This window comes from Dermacentor albipictus, chromosome 10, assembly GCF_038994185.2.
Source record: "Dermacentor albipictus isolate Rhodes 1998 colony chromosome 10, USDA_Dalb.pri_finalv2, whole genome shotgun sequence".
In the NCBI taxonomy this organism is placed as follows: domain Eukaryota; kingdom Metazoa; phylum Arthropoda; class Arachnida; order Ixodida; family Ixodidae; genus Dermacentor; species Dermacentor albipictus.
The window spans coordinates 15,642,769-15,657,346 of record NC_091830.1 but is presented as its reverse complement, the minus strand read 5'-3'; the positions used below and the strand labels follow the sequence as shown (position 1 = coordinate 15,657,346).

Below are 14,578 nucleotides of genomic sequence, written 5' to 3'. Positions count from 1 at the left end.
TATATATATATATATATATATATATATATATATATATATATATATATATATATATATATATATATATATATATATATATATATATATATATATATATATGCGCGATCTTATTCGCCCTTAACTTTTACGACCTGACTGGCTTCCCACACTTCACAAACATAATACCCGTTTCCATTTTCACTCTCGTAATGCCAAGACATTAGAACATGCACGTCAAAAGGATCAGCACGTGTGCAATACCTAAAGCATGAACGAAAGCCCAACAATGGCGCATAGAAGTTGTAAATGTTATACGCACCATATGAACGCCATAGTCGTCTCTGGTCACAGCCACTGTGGCAATGTTGTCTTCGTCTTCGAACAGGTCCTTTTCGATGTCTTCGCCGTTGTACTGCACGGTATATCCAGAGTCAATCTCGTGCGAACAAACTATGGCTGAGTGAATATCGCGGTCCCTGATGGTCGTCTTTCCCGCAAGATTGTGGCGCACTTTAATAGGGCGAAAGACTTAAGTGCCTCCTGAAGTCGAAAAAGACGTTGTCCGACGTTATCGAAAAAAAAAAATTGACCGTCTGGCGCTGTGGTACCAAAATTCAATGGCATCAAGATTGATGTTGCCACCGACAACCATTGGTGGCAGTCCAATCCTGGACTTTGGTGGGACCAAAATTCGATGGCACTAAAATTGATGTTGGCACCATTGATGGTAGAAAGCACGACCACTGGTGTTAGTTAAGCTGAAATTAATGAATTGAATTTTTTTTCCTAGCGTGTGTACAGAGAGAGGAATCTGTTGTGATTGATAGGCTGAGAGTTCCGCCTGAGTCGAAGATGTGTCCAGCTGCTGAGCATTGGGGAAGGGAATGAAGGGCCAAAAGAGGAAGAGAGAAAAGTTGTAGAAAAGACAAAGGCGAAAATGTTGGCTTGAATGAGCCCGATGGGGTGTTATACTTCAGCGGCGACTGCGTAGGGCGCGGCTGAGCTCAGCCATGCGGGTCCTGTCTTGAAAGCGTTCTGCGATGGGGACAGAGTCTAGGCGCGCCGAGGGCTGATCGCTTTGTGTGAGCCGTGCTCTCGCCGCACAGTTCACGTTGAAGTGAGAAGCAGCACGAACGTCGATTCGCTCGGTGCAGCTGCCACTCTTTCTAACGCCAGCATTTTGTCAGCGAGTGTCCACGGTCAGCACCGCACAAATTTTGAGATGTTGGCCTGTGCGCGCGTGACACCATGCTTGTTAATTTAGTTAATTAACCCACTTAACATAATTAGTTAATTAAACCAATTGAGTTAATGAGTTAATGAGTCTACACGGCCGATATTCTTACTTTGTATAGCTGTCTAATAATTTGCTTTGCCAATGGATGCTTCGCTTTTCGGCCGAAGCTACAGCGTATATTTTTTTTTTTGCAGGTGCGGCATTAGAATATGTCAGGGATTTACATGTATTTACAGTTGCACCACACTTGTCTTGCATACAGTGGTTACCGTTCTATTTGAATTCCTATACTTGTCGCTAAATGGTCCTGTAGCATGTGGGCAACTAGATGATGTATCACTTCGCACAGATCATACTGTCCGTACCTTGATCGCACCAATATTTTAAGTCAGAACCAAGAAGGTACGAACGACGCCTCGTGTAATAGTTCCAGCAATACTATCAACATTGTGGGAATAGCGACACTTCATTCGCTCTATGACCGGTCGCCGTGGTGGTGTAGCGCTTATTGTGTTGCGCTGCTAAGCACGCGGTCGCATTTCAAGTGGAGACCAAATGCAATAAAAGCGTCCGTGTGCCGTGCATTGAGTGATTTTTCTGCGATGTAACAACCCAACCACGAAAAATAGATTGTAAGTTCTGACGTCACATAATACGTGCCGGCACTTAAGTTCAGGCGCGAAAACTAGGATGAAGAAAATTCCCCTTCGTTTCCTTCACTAGCTTTTCTTGCCGCCCGCATTAACGAAAATAGAATTTATTCTAAGCTGATTCAGTGCTTGAGATACGACTTCTTGTTGACCTTGTTGGCACGGGTTCATTTTGAATAGAAATGGCAGAATTGAAAACGACCCGTCGTCTAGCGTTATGTGTCTTCTTTTGTGCCATACCTTCCAAGATAATGTAGTGTTCCTCTTTAGTGACCCTTTGGGTGCCTTCTTACTGTTTCTGGTGTTTTAGTAAACTCTCTTGACACTGCCGGTGGCTTCCGGGCCAGCTGCATACGTCTTTTGGGCCGCTACTACATCCGGGGATCTGGGAGATTTCTTGTGTGCGTGTACGTACAACGTGCGTGACAGTCTTCCCATCTTTTTCCGTGAGGACTCGCAATTCTGGCGCCGCGACCGACGCTTTCCGAAGGTTCAGCGTCAGTTGGTCGTGCACCCGCATCACCATCGCTCCGTCTGAAGACCGTTCCTCGAGGAGCCTAGGGTGGACGAGCCTTGGTTCCTCCAAACCTGCATAAAAATGTGGATCGGGCAACTCTACTGCCTATCAGCGGTCGCGCCCTGGTAGCGCAAAGGTTGAAGAAAACTGCAGAGTAGACTGCTGTAAAGAAGGCTGTAGAATAGTCTTTAGAGTAAATAAGAAAACTGTAGACTGCTGTAAAGTATGCTGTAGAGTAGAGAAGAAAACTTTAGAGTAGACTGCTGTAAAGCGGGCTGTAGAGTAGAGAAGAAAAACTGTAGACTATTGTGAAGTATGCTGTACAGTAGAAAAGAAAACTGTAGGGGTAGTCTGCTGTAAAACAGGCTGTAGAGTAGAGAAGCAAACTGTAGACTGCTGTAAAGTATGCCCTAGAGTAGAGAAGAAAACTGTAGAGCTAGACTGCTGTAAAGCAGGCGGCAAATTAGGCTGTAGAGTATAGAAGAAAACTGTAGATTGCTGCAAAGTAGGCTGTAGAGTAGAGAATAAAACTGTAGGGTAGGTTCAAAACAGGCGTATACTGACGGATAGCCTCAAGAGTGGCATGAAAAGAGCACGCTACAGGGCAGCCGATGCATGCTATGATGCCCCCTGGCGGTTGCTGTCTCTAATAAACTGAGCACGATTATTAGCATGTCGCAGCATCTATCCACCAATAAAAGAGAACGTAGTTGTCTTTCCTATGGCCTCTGCTTTTAAGGATAGCAGTGGAAATGGGAAATCTGTGTTCAAGAATAGCCAAAAGTGGATTTTGGTGAATTGATACCAGAAATGTTGTGGAAATACAGAACCAAAGAAAAATTATCATTTTAGTGCGATAAGTACTCTAGGTTTGTATGTTTCGCATGACCCAACAGAAATTGAATAAATAACTGCCTTTGGTGCATCAGCGACCAGCCAGTTTTGAAAAGGATGCTGTTACGCGCCGTACATTAACCCATCTTCGTGTTTGCTCAGGCATCGATAAGTGCTGTCTAAATTCGCGCTCCAGTGACGGTGGCCTCTTTGAGTCCCCGAAGCACATCCTGAAGGCTGTGCTTTTTCGCAGACTGCATGCTCCGAAAGTGACTGCGGAGCGTGAATCACGTCATACGCGCCATGACTTGGACATCACCTATTAGACACAGAAGAAAGGTAAAGATGACGAACTGGTTGGCACCGGCCATAACGTCCTTTTCAACGGGCGTGCACATAAGCTCCGTTCATCCATCCGTCCTCAAGTTTACCGCGAATTCTTCATCAGGGTCTAGGTTTCACGCAAGCACATTGCCATACAGTTGATGTTGTCGCGAATCACTGAGAACGGGAGCTTCATTGCATGAAGCCGTTGTCATTGTTGTTCTCCTGAGTGGTTGTGGCACAAGGAAGTCATCCTGTCGCATTCTGTCGGCACACCCGAGAGTAGGGAATGCGGTATTCTTCTATTGAGCCTGCGCGCACTCTCGTGCAGATCGTCTTTGTCGTCACCATCGTGGTTCGATGAAGGTAGGGGCGCGACAATATAAGCAACTCTAGAGGAGATGAAAACGGTAACCACAAGGGCGCCGCCATGTTGCTACTCTGCACAGGTGTGCAGACGCAGACGACGAGATGTGATCCTCCAGACGAGAATGCACAATCAACGTGATCCCGAGCCTTCCTCAGCGTAGTGGCGGCACGCCTTTTAGCACACCGAAAAATTTTACATCAAAATGTTCTAAATACTCATCTGATCTTTTCTGAAAAAATATATGGAGTGGTCCTTACACATCGTCCACACGTACGTTCTGCGCGTGAATGCTTGTCTTTGCATAACATTTTGAATATATTTTTGGCGTTTTTCAAAAATGAGTCGTACCAACATGACGCCGTCTTTGCGAGTGCCATTTTTCCTCTATAGTTAGGCCGCTAACTCGAAGCACATGGCCTCTTGACGACAACTGCTGGACTTTGTTTTAATGTCGTGAGATCGCGGCTAGTACTTCTCGTGGAGACGTATCGTGTCGAATGCCAGCGTGTCCGAGCTAACAAATAACGTCGCCGTTCGTCGTGGCGAGCACATATGTCTCGCTTACGCCTCAGGTTTCTGTGTACGGCCGTCGCACTGGCCACTGCTGTCCGTTCTCCGCCCCCCCCCCAAAAAAAATATAATGAAGTCTTTAAACTATATATCGGCGAAATGGCAGCGTCCGGACAGAGATTGGTCAGATATACATCTAAATGCGAAATCCATGTGACAACGACGCATGGACAGCAAAATACCTCAACACACTCTCGGCGGATGGAAGACGCGAAAGGCCTGTGAAATTAATGAAACCTTTCAGATATGGAAACAGAATGGCACGTGCAACGGCATACCATCATCACTCGCCTTAACGGGAAGGCCATCGCAGATGTGCGCAAATCCGGGCAACTCGTGCGCCACAAAGCGAATATGTTGAGAGAGTTCTTGCAGCCTTCTGAAGTCTAAGGTATCTGGTTTGCGACTGCCTGAAATATACTTTATTGCCATTATTCCGAATATATAAACTTCAGTTGTGAATGCCACGGTCTTACTGTGTGTTCCTTGTAGCGATAGCAATTGTACGCAAAGATCACCTGTGGCAGGTCGCATAATTCTTGTCATTGAGCTGGAATAGTCTAAGAAGCGCACATTACTATCGCTAGAAATCGAAACACGTATTCAACCAAATAATGAAAATTCACTAATTAACTTCTCAATTAATTGTTTACGCACAATATTGCAATTTACAAATGGTAGCCGGTGAGTGTGAAAGACATATCCACTTGAAATGAACTTCCAGCATGACAGTAGTTTCTAGATAATATTTCCCAAAATGTGGGATAAAAGGCACGGGTGTTCCATTTGCTTTTGTGCTCCAATGTATAAATGAGCGTTTTGTTAAGAAAGTGGAACAAAGGTGGATTTTTATGGCGAATTTTATCACGCATACCTCCAAACTGGTGTCATTCCGGAAATTTATTACAAGTGTATCCGCCTTGCAACCTCACTGGCTACAATTCGTAATTTGTCCTGTGTGCCGCAAATAATTAATTAAGAACTTAGTTATTTTTGTTACTCAGCTGAATAAGCGTTTCGATTTCTCGTGCAAGTAATGTCCGCCTCTCTGAATAATCCAGCTCAAGGACTAGGACTATGTTATCTGCCACGGGCGACTTTAAAAAAAAATCCGGAAAACATAAAAATAATAACCCCGTTAGATGCTCCAAGTGAATTTCTGCCATCGTAGTTGGGGTCAACGTCAAAGTCGCCTTGAGCTACAGTATAAAGTGGATAAGATCGCGACCGTCCCCCTATACCGTAGGTGTGAGGAAAAACGTGCAAGTGCGAACTGAGAAGGATGGTGTCTTGAAGCGTGCCATCTCCTCGCGCGCTGAATGCGGGGGGAGGGAGAGGGAGGGACAGGAGAGTGGGAGATGAGCGATCGCAAGGAGAGGAGCAGGGGGGGGGGGGTGCAGGTTAGCGCACGTCTCCTGCTCACGCCGGTCGTGGCTGCGCATGACTTGCTCTGTCTTGGAGATATAACACGTGGCGGGTGCAAAGATAAGGCGACGCTGGATGGCTGATGGCTTCGTGTGCACTGTGTTCTCGAGCGCTTAGTTCACGTTGAAACGAGAGGCAACTCGACGGGGAAATTGCCCTGTTGCTACTGCCTATCTTCGTCATGCCAGTGTTGTGACAGCGAGAGCTCGTGGTCGACGAGTGAATACCTGTTCATATTTGCGCGAACATACGTGACACCATGCCTGTTAATTTAATTAGTAAGCGAATGTTCACTGCAATTTATGAGGCCGACAAAACTAAGAAATTTGGTTTGTGTAGTCGTCTAATACATTGCTGTCTGATATATGATAATAAAATGGCTATACATGGAAGTAAGCGTAATAACCCTATCAACCACCTCTAAACGGGATCGTCGCACCCTACACAAGTCACCGAACACATATTCTGTACTAATGTAAACAGATATTCTTTCTTCCCTCGGTCAGGTAACAACTGGAACAATCTGCCACCCGTAGATATAGAGAGTGCAGATGTTAATTCACTTACTCGGGGCGTTGCTTACACAATCTTAAGGTAGTGTTTCGATTTATTTTCTATTGCAGTACGCTTTGTTTCGATCCTGCACTGAAGGACGACATTTTAAGTGCGACTGTGATCTGCCATCACCATATTATATGAGCATGACCTTGTGTACTTGTACTAGATTGTTTTTGACATTGGTATCATTCTCGGTGGCATATTTCGGCGCTTTTGCACTTGGGAGTAACCTTATGCACTTCTTATATCTGGTATTCGACATTATGTTTCTATGCAGTACTTGTATCTGTTTCTTCACCACTCACTATACTATATAAGCGACACCCTCTGTGATGTAGTATTCGTTTAGTCGTTTTCTTCTGGACACCTCGTACTTTCATACGGAACCATTCTGCTGTCAATTATTTTGCTACTTTTAGTTCTGCACTGTGTATATTCTTTAGGTGGCTTTATTCTTGTGCACTATGTCTCCTTTAAGGTATCACTCACTCGAGCCTTTATGATCAGAAATAACGTGCATCACGAAGGACAAGGACTGTGAGAGACGACGTACACAGCGCTGACTTCCAAAAATATTTTATTGCGTTGCCACATCGTGTGTATGAAATGTTACGTGTGGAAAGACACAGACGAGAGATGCTATTTACACGCTATTGACACTGGAGCCAGGCGGCCAGGCTGACACTCGCTCGTGCCAAGGGCACCGACCAACTTCTTCGTCGTTCTCGGGGCGGCTCATGTCTTAAGCATCGCTCAATCATATCGTAATATTGCCCCCCCGGCGGCAAAAGCACCGTCACGGTGCTGTTAAATATCCAAGGTGCATGGAGAGTTGTAGGGCTTGAGTCGGGCAACGTGGACAATGTCACTGGTTGTCACAGCGGAGGACGTCGTGGGCGTGTCTAGAACGATTTCATAGGTGACATCGGTCACTTTGCGTATCACGCGATATGGGCCAGTGTAACAGGAAAGCAGTTTTTCACAAAGGCCGACTTTACGCGATGGTGACCAAAGCAACACGAGGGCGCCGGGCACAAAATGGACGTCATGGTGACGGAGGTCGTAGCGTTGTTTCTGCTTGTCTTGAGACACTTGTAGACGAGCGCGCGCAAGTTGGCGAGCATGGTCAGCATGGGCGATTGCATCACGGGCATAATCGCTAGTTGAAGCTGTGGCGGACGGAAGCACAGTGTCCAGTGGTAGCGTCGGTTCGCGGCCATACAAGAGGTAAAACGGGGAAAAGCCAGCAGTTTCGAGAAGGGAAGAGTTATATGCAAAGGTAATGTAAGGTAGAGCCAGATCCCAGTCACGGTGGTCGTCTGAAACGTATTTGGATAGCATGTCTGTAACGGTGCGGTTCAAACGCTCAGTGAGGCCGTTCGTTTGGGGGTGGTAGGAGGTGGTAAATTTATGCTGTATTGAGCAGGCACGCATGATGTCGTCAATGACTTTGGCCAAAAGGGTGCGGCCGCGGTCTGTAAGCAATTGACGCGGAGCACCAGGCATCAATATGATATCATGTAGCAGGAAGTCCGCAACATCAGTTGCACAACTGGTCGGAAGAGCATGGGTTACGGCGTAGCGGGTCGCGTAGTCCACCGCGACTGCAACCCACTTGTTTCCTGATGTATTCCGGAAATGGGCCTAGAAGGTCCAAGCCGACACAATGGAAGGGCTCGGCAGGGATGTCGAGCGGCTGCAGGTAACCTGCGGGGAGCTGGGAAGGCTTCTAGCGTCGTTGGCAAAGTTCACAAGCGGCGACGTAACGTCGTACGGAACGGCCAAGGCCCAGCCAGAAAAAACGGTGACGTACACGGTCATAGGTTCGAGATACGCCGAGGTGTCCTGCCGTTGGTGCGTCGTGAAGCTCTTCTATAACGGTGGAGCGGAGGTGTTTAGGTACTACAAGCAGAAACTCAGAGCCGTCTGGATGAAGGTTACGACGGTACAGAGTACCGTCGCGCAGGACGAAGAGGCGTAGAGTAGCATCAGCCGGAGAGTGTTCAAAACGGTCGATGAGTGCTCTGATGTAGGCGTGACGGCGTTGCTCGTCGGCGAAATGAAGCAGCTGGGATACAGAGAATACGCAAGAAGCACTGGCAATATTGGAGGAGTCAGAGTCGTCAACAGGGTAACGCGACAAACTGTCAGCGTCTTGGTGCAGGCGGCCAGACTTGTACACCACGGAATATGAAAATTCCTGTAGCCTCAAAGCCCATCGACCAAGCCGGCCTATAGGATCTTTTAGCGATGAGAGCCAGCAAAGAGCATGATGGTCAGTGACTACGGAAAAAGGGCCACCGTAAAGGTAAGGACGGAACTTTGCAACCGCCCAGACAACAGCAAGGCATTCGCGTTCCGTAATAGAATAGTTGCGCTCCGATGGTGCTAGGAGGCGGCTCGCATAAGCAATAACGCGATCCTTGCCATGCTGACGGTGGGCTAAGACGGCACCTACGCCATGACCGCTGGCATCTGCACGTAATTCTGTAGGGGCATCAGGGTCGAAGTGGGCGAGAATGGGTGGTGAGGTTAGAAGAGTGACAAGATGAGAGAAGGCGGCGGCTTCTGCAGTACCCCACGAGAATTGTACGCCTTTCTTCAAAAGATTAGTTAGGGGCCTAGCAATTGTCGCAAAATCTGGAACAAAACGACGAAAGTACAAGCACAGCCCTACAAAACTTCGAACGTCTCTGTCTTCGGAACCGGAAACTCTCGGACAGCGCGAGTTTTGTCGGGATCAGGCTGTACTCCGGAAGCGTCAACTAGATGGCCCAGAAGAGCAATTTGTCGGTGGCCAAAACGACATTTGGATGAGTTAAGTTGCAGCTTCGCCTGGCGAAATACAACAAGTATAGTTGTGAGACGCTCAAGGTGAGTGTCGAACGTTGGTGAGAAGACGATGACGTCATCGAGGTAGCAGAGGCATGTGGACCATTTGAAACCTTGGAGCAAGGAGTCCATCATACGCTCAAAAGTGGCAGGGGCGTCGCATAATCCAAACGGCATTACTTTAAATTGGTATAAGCCATCAGGTGTGATGAACGCGGTTTTTTCTTTGTCCATATCGTCAACAGCAATCTGCCAATATCCCGAACGAAGATCAATAGACGAGAAATATCTGGAACCGTGCAGGCAGTCAAGGGCATCGTCTATACGTGGGAGCGGGTAGACGTCATTTTTTGTAATACTGTTCAGGTGACGGTAGTCTACACAGAAGCGCCACGTGCCGTCCTTCTTCTTAACCAACACCACAGGTGACGCCCAGGGACTCGATGAAGGCTCAATGATGTTTTTATCAAACATTTTGTTCACTTCATCTTGACTTACTCGGCCTTCTGACACAGAAACTCGGTACGGTCGTCGGTGAATAGGCACAGCATCGCCAGTAAGAATGCGATGCTTGACCGCGAGCGTCTGGCCTAAAGGGCGATCGTCGAAGTCGAAAATATCGCGGTAGGACGATAATCCTTCGCAAAGGTCTTCAGCCTGCGTAGAGGACAGGTCCGTCGCAACCATTTTCTTTATGTTGGGATCGACGCCCGAGGCTGGCGCGATGGGCATGCTAAGGTCGCGAGAACCACCGGTCGATAACGCTGCCACGTATTGGTCGCCGAGACAATCAATGGTGGCAAGGCAAATACCTTGCGGTAGAATTTGCTTTGCCAATCCAAAGTTACTGACAGGCATGCGAGTGTGGTTCGCAGTAATAGTAACTATACTGTGAGGCACGGTGACGTCATACTGTATTGGGATGTCGGGCAGAGGAGTGACGAGGTACTCGCCATCAGGAACTGGTGGTAAAGACAACAGTTCAATGTAGGCTCTGGACTTTGGCGGCAGGCGAAGAAAGCCGGTGGAGCGTAAGCGGCTGTGGGGTGCGTCAGAAGGTTCTGCGAGCATCGGCAACTCGAGGCGAAGGGTACTGGAAGAGCAGTCAATAAGGGCAGAATGGGCGGAGAGAAAATCGAGGCCGAGAATGAGGTCGTGGGGGCAATTAGCAATGACGGTGAAGAGGACAGGAGTGTGGCGGCCGGCGATGCTGACACGTGCCGTACACATGCCGATGATAGGCACAGTACCGCCATCCGCAACGCGGACGACGCGTGCCGACGCTGGGGTGAGGAGCTTGTTCAGTCGTCGTCGGAAGGCAGCACTCATAATAGAAAGATGTGCTCCTGTATCGATGAGTGCCGTGACAGGATAGCCGTCAACGTCAACGTCAAGAAGGTTTCGGTTAGTAGGTAACGTGAGCAGAGGATTTGTGGGCAGGGTCGACAACGCAGCTTTACCTCCAGAAGCTGCAGTGCCTAGTTTTCCGGCTGGGTGCGGGAGGCGATAGGCGGCGAAGAAAAGCGGCGGGGTTGGGGCGAACGAGACTGGTGGCGCCGAGGTGAGGGCGAGCGGCTGTAGCTAAGGTTCGGAGCAGGGACATCAGTGGTAGTAGTTTCACGGCGGGTGGCATAGGGTACAGAAGGTCCAAAGGTGCGGGAATAAGTGGGGGCGCAAGTCCGAGGAGGTGCTGGCCATCGGTTGCGGCAGTGACGGGCGACGTGGCCGATGCGACAGCAGTGGAAGCAGATCGGCCTGTCATCAGGTGTACGCCATTCGGACGGGTTGCGGCGAGATGTGGCAGAAAAGGACTGCCGGGGACGAGGAGGGCCGCTAGATAAATGGGGGAACGCTGGGTCGAGACGTGAAACACACGGTGTTCAGACCCATGTTTTCAAATTCTTGTCTGACGACAGCCTGAATCATCGCAATGGTGGTTGCTGGCGGATCGGGAGGCGGCGTGGAGAAGGCTGGCAAACAGGCGGCCTCGAGTTCGCGGCGAACAATACGGGTGACGTCGTCACAGGTGGTGGTCTGACGTGGTCGACCCTCACATGTCGACGTAGCAGCAGTGTTGGGTAGGCGAGCAATGTGGTGTGAGATACGGCGGCTCTTAGCCTGTTAAAGGCGACGGCATTCTTTTATAATGGCGTCGATAGTCGACACGTTGCCGAAAACAAGCAAATTGAAAGCGTCGTCGGCGATGCCTTTTAGCACATGTGCGACTTTATCTGCTTCGGACATATGATCGTCAGCTTTACGGCATAGAGCCAGGACATCGAGGATGTAAGAAACGTATGGCTCTGTAGGTGACTGAACACGAGACGCAAGAGCCTTTCTCGCGGCAGCCTTGCGCCCAATGGGGTCGCCGAACAGTTCCCGTAGTTTTTCTTTGAAACTGTCCCAACTGGTTATTTCGTCACCATGTGTTTGGTGCCACACGCGTGGGGTGCCGCCGAGATAAAAGATGACATTGGCGAGAATAATCGTTGGGTCCCACCTGTTATTAGTGCTGGCATGTTCATAGAGCTTGATCCAGTCATCGACATCCTGTCCCTCCAGGCCAGAGAGCACACCTGGGTCACGATGTGGGGCAACCGTGACGATTGGAGCAGTCGGACAAGCCGAAGCCGTAGCGGAGGCGGGCTCATGACCGGGAGGCACGGTGACAAGCTCGGTGTGCCGACCACTTCGGAGTTCCGTGGTGAGGACGGGGATCGCTGACCTCCACCAGAAATGTTACGTGTGGAAAGACACAGACGAGAGATGCTATTTACACGCTATTTACACTGGAGCCAGGCAGCCAGGCTGACACTCGCTCGTGCCAAGGGCACCGACCAACTTCTTCGTCGTTCTCGCGGCGGCTCGTCTCTTGAGCATCGCTCAATCGTATCGTAATAATATATACAAGAGAGGGCACGCTCAGAAAATGAAAGGCAGTCTCAAGGGGTGTTCTAACAGCAAGTCACTGTACTAAGAAGATTGTCTCTTGAAGAAAAAAACGAACATTACGATTTCTATCTGTTTAGATCTGTGACTTCACTAGGGGTCAGCGCGATAGAGGGGGCCCTAATGCACATACTACCAAGTTTTCTGATGAAATCAGCTTTCACAATTTCCCGAGTGAGCTGTGAGCTGTGTCTCGCTAAAACTTCAGCGGAACAACTTCTGAGGCGCACAAAATGTGATGAGCCCGCTTAGTCAAGGAACCAGCTGGCTGAAAGACGAAGGTTTGCAGTGCTACCGTATGTGCATGATGTCTCCCATAGGCTAAAGAAAATTTGGCAGTGTGCAGGAATCACAGTCGTTTTCTCAGCCCCGGAAAAGTTGGCAAGGCACTGTAAGCGTGTAAACGCGCCTACATCACATCGGAGTTGTTGCTTTGTCGGGCACAGAAAAAGCTTTGTGACGTGCACAACGAATGTAGTCCACCATATTCCCCTGTCTTGCGGCAGTAAATATGTTGGACAGACAGGCAGGTGCTTAAACGATCCTCTAAGGGAGCACTGTAACAACGTCCACAGCACTGTACAAGGCCACTTGGGCATCCATTGCCGGGACTGCGGCTGCGTGCCCCTCTTTGAAAATACTGAAGTTTTAGCGAGACACAGCTCACACCTCACCCGGGAAATTGTGGCAGCTGATTTCATCAGAACACTTGGTAGTACGTGCGTTAGGGCCACCTCTATAGCGCTGACCCTTAGTGAAGTCACGTATCTAAACAGATAGAAATTGTAATGTTCGTATTTTTTCAAGTGACCATGCTCTTAGTACAGTGAATTGCTGTTAGATGACTGCCTTTCATTTTCTGCGCATGCCCCCTCTTACATATATATATATATATATATATATATATATATATATATATATATATATATATATATATATATATAAACCCCCAACAGTCGAGCACAGCTTGCCACAGTGTCACAGCACAAAGCAAACATTGTTTAATACTTGTTGGGGGGCTAGTTGGTGCATGTCTCCAGAAGAGGGCCGTAGCACCGAAAAAGACAACACACAGCAAGCGAGACGGGACAGGCGCAACCTCCAATTGCCCACCCACCGCGCATGCGAATGAATACAAGGACAAATCAAGATGGGCAGCAAGAACCACACATGCGCACGAGGGCCCCCTACTGTGTATGTCGTCTCTCGCACTCCTTGTCCTTCGCGCTGTACGTTATTTTTGATCATGAATTACCAACTAGCCCAAGCAACCACCCTAGTTCGTGCCTTCAGTCTGGCATCCAGACTGGCAGCACAAATAAATAAATAAATAAATAAATAAATAAATAAATAAATAAGTGTCCCAACCCAAGACCTGGTGTGTATGAAGAACGCTGGGGTGAATGGCTGAGTGTTAATTGCCGTCACCAGAGTTTCCTAGGTATTTCCATGAACGAGTGTTTCTGGATGGTGCGCCCAATAAAATAAAGTGGTGAATGAAACTCGGGACCTAGCTCGTGCATAGCAACAGAACATGGCACGCGCCGAGAAATCGCGGTGCCCCATTCGCAACGTTTAAAGTTTGTCTTACACCGAAATAATGTGACAGGGAGAGGACTAACAGCACCGCGTTTTTGTAGCGATGCCGTTGGTGGTGCCATTCCTTTTCGATCTATTTTCGTGCTTCGTCGGTGATCAAAGCGACGCATCTGTGCAAAGCGCAAAAGACGAGGACTTAAGGAAGAACATAATTTCTATTTACACAGGTCGGGTTTGGTTCCCTCCCCCCTCTGCTCTTTTTGTAATGAGGAAGAGACGATACACCACTTTCTTCTACCTTGTCGCCGCTTTACTGCGGTTAGAAAAAAGTGGTTGGAAATACTTTTTCGAAGAATTGGCCTGGACTTGACAGAACCTGCAATTCTTTCGTTCGGAGCGTCCACTTTGGGATTCAGCCACAGGGATGCATGCTTCGCTGTCCGAACATTTCTTGCGGAATCTAAACGAATGCCCTGCTAAATTCCTTTCTTTTTATTTTTACTTTTAAATTAATTATTACTCATTCAATATGACCTTCCTGATTTTATTTAACAGGTAATTCTGCGCTATTCAATGCTATTTCAATAGCTATTAGGAAACTTATGCTCCATAATCATTTCGAATAATCCACCCATTTCTTGGCCAATCCTCCATCCTGGGTAGGCGCCACACGCATCACAGGCTACAACAACAACAACATAAGAACATCGTTTACATGATTCCCCTGACTTGCGGAAAGAAACACGTTGGCCAAACAGGCAGATGTTTAAATGAGCCAGTGAAAGAGCATGTTT

At 48.2% G+C, this 14,578-nt stretch overlaps 2 protein-coding genes across 3 annotated transcripts in view; one reads left to right on the top strand and one right to left on the bottom strand.

Annotated features, from left to right (window-relative positions):
* LOC135911498 (calcium permeable stress-gated cation channel 1-like) overlaps window positions 1-14,578 on the top strand; it is a 121,530-nt gene that overhangs the window by 65,149 nt on the left and 41,803 nt on the right. The window lies entirely within an intron of this gene.
* The window catches only part of LOC135911499 (venom metalloproteinase antarease-like TtrivMP_A), a 35,622-nt gene that overhangs the window by 19,879 nt on the left and 1,165 nt on the right, over window positions 1-14,578 (bottom strand). For both annotated transcript variants that reach the window (XM_065443831.2, XM_065443832.2), the window contains exons 2-3: window positions 2,282-2,454; window positions 299-391 (exon numbers count right to left, since the gene is read on the bottom strand). In XM_065443831.2, the coding sequence (XP_065299903.1) occupies window positions 299-391; window positions 2,282-2,454 (266 nt within the window). The remainder of the gene's footprint in view (window positions 1-298; window positions 392-2,281; window positions 2,455-14,578) is intronic.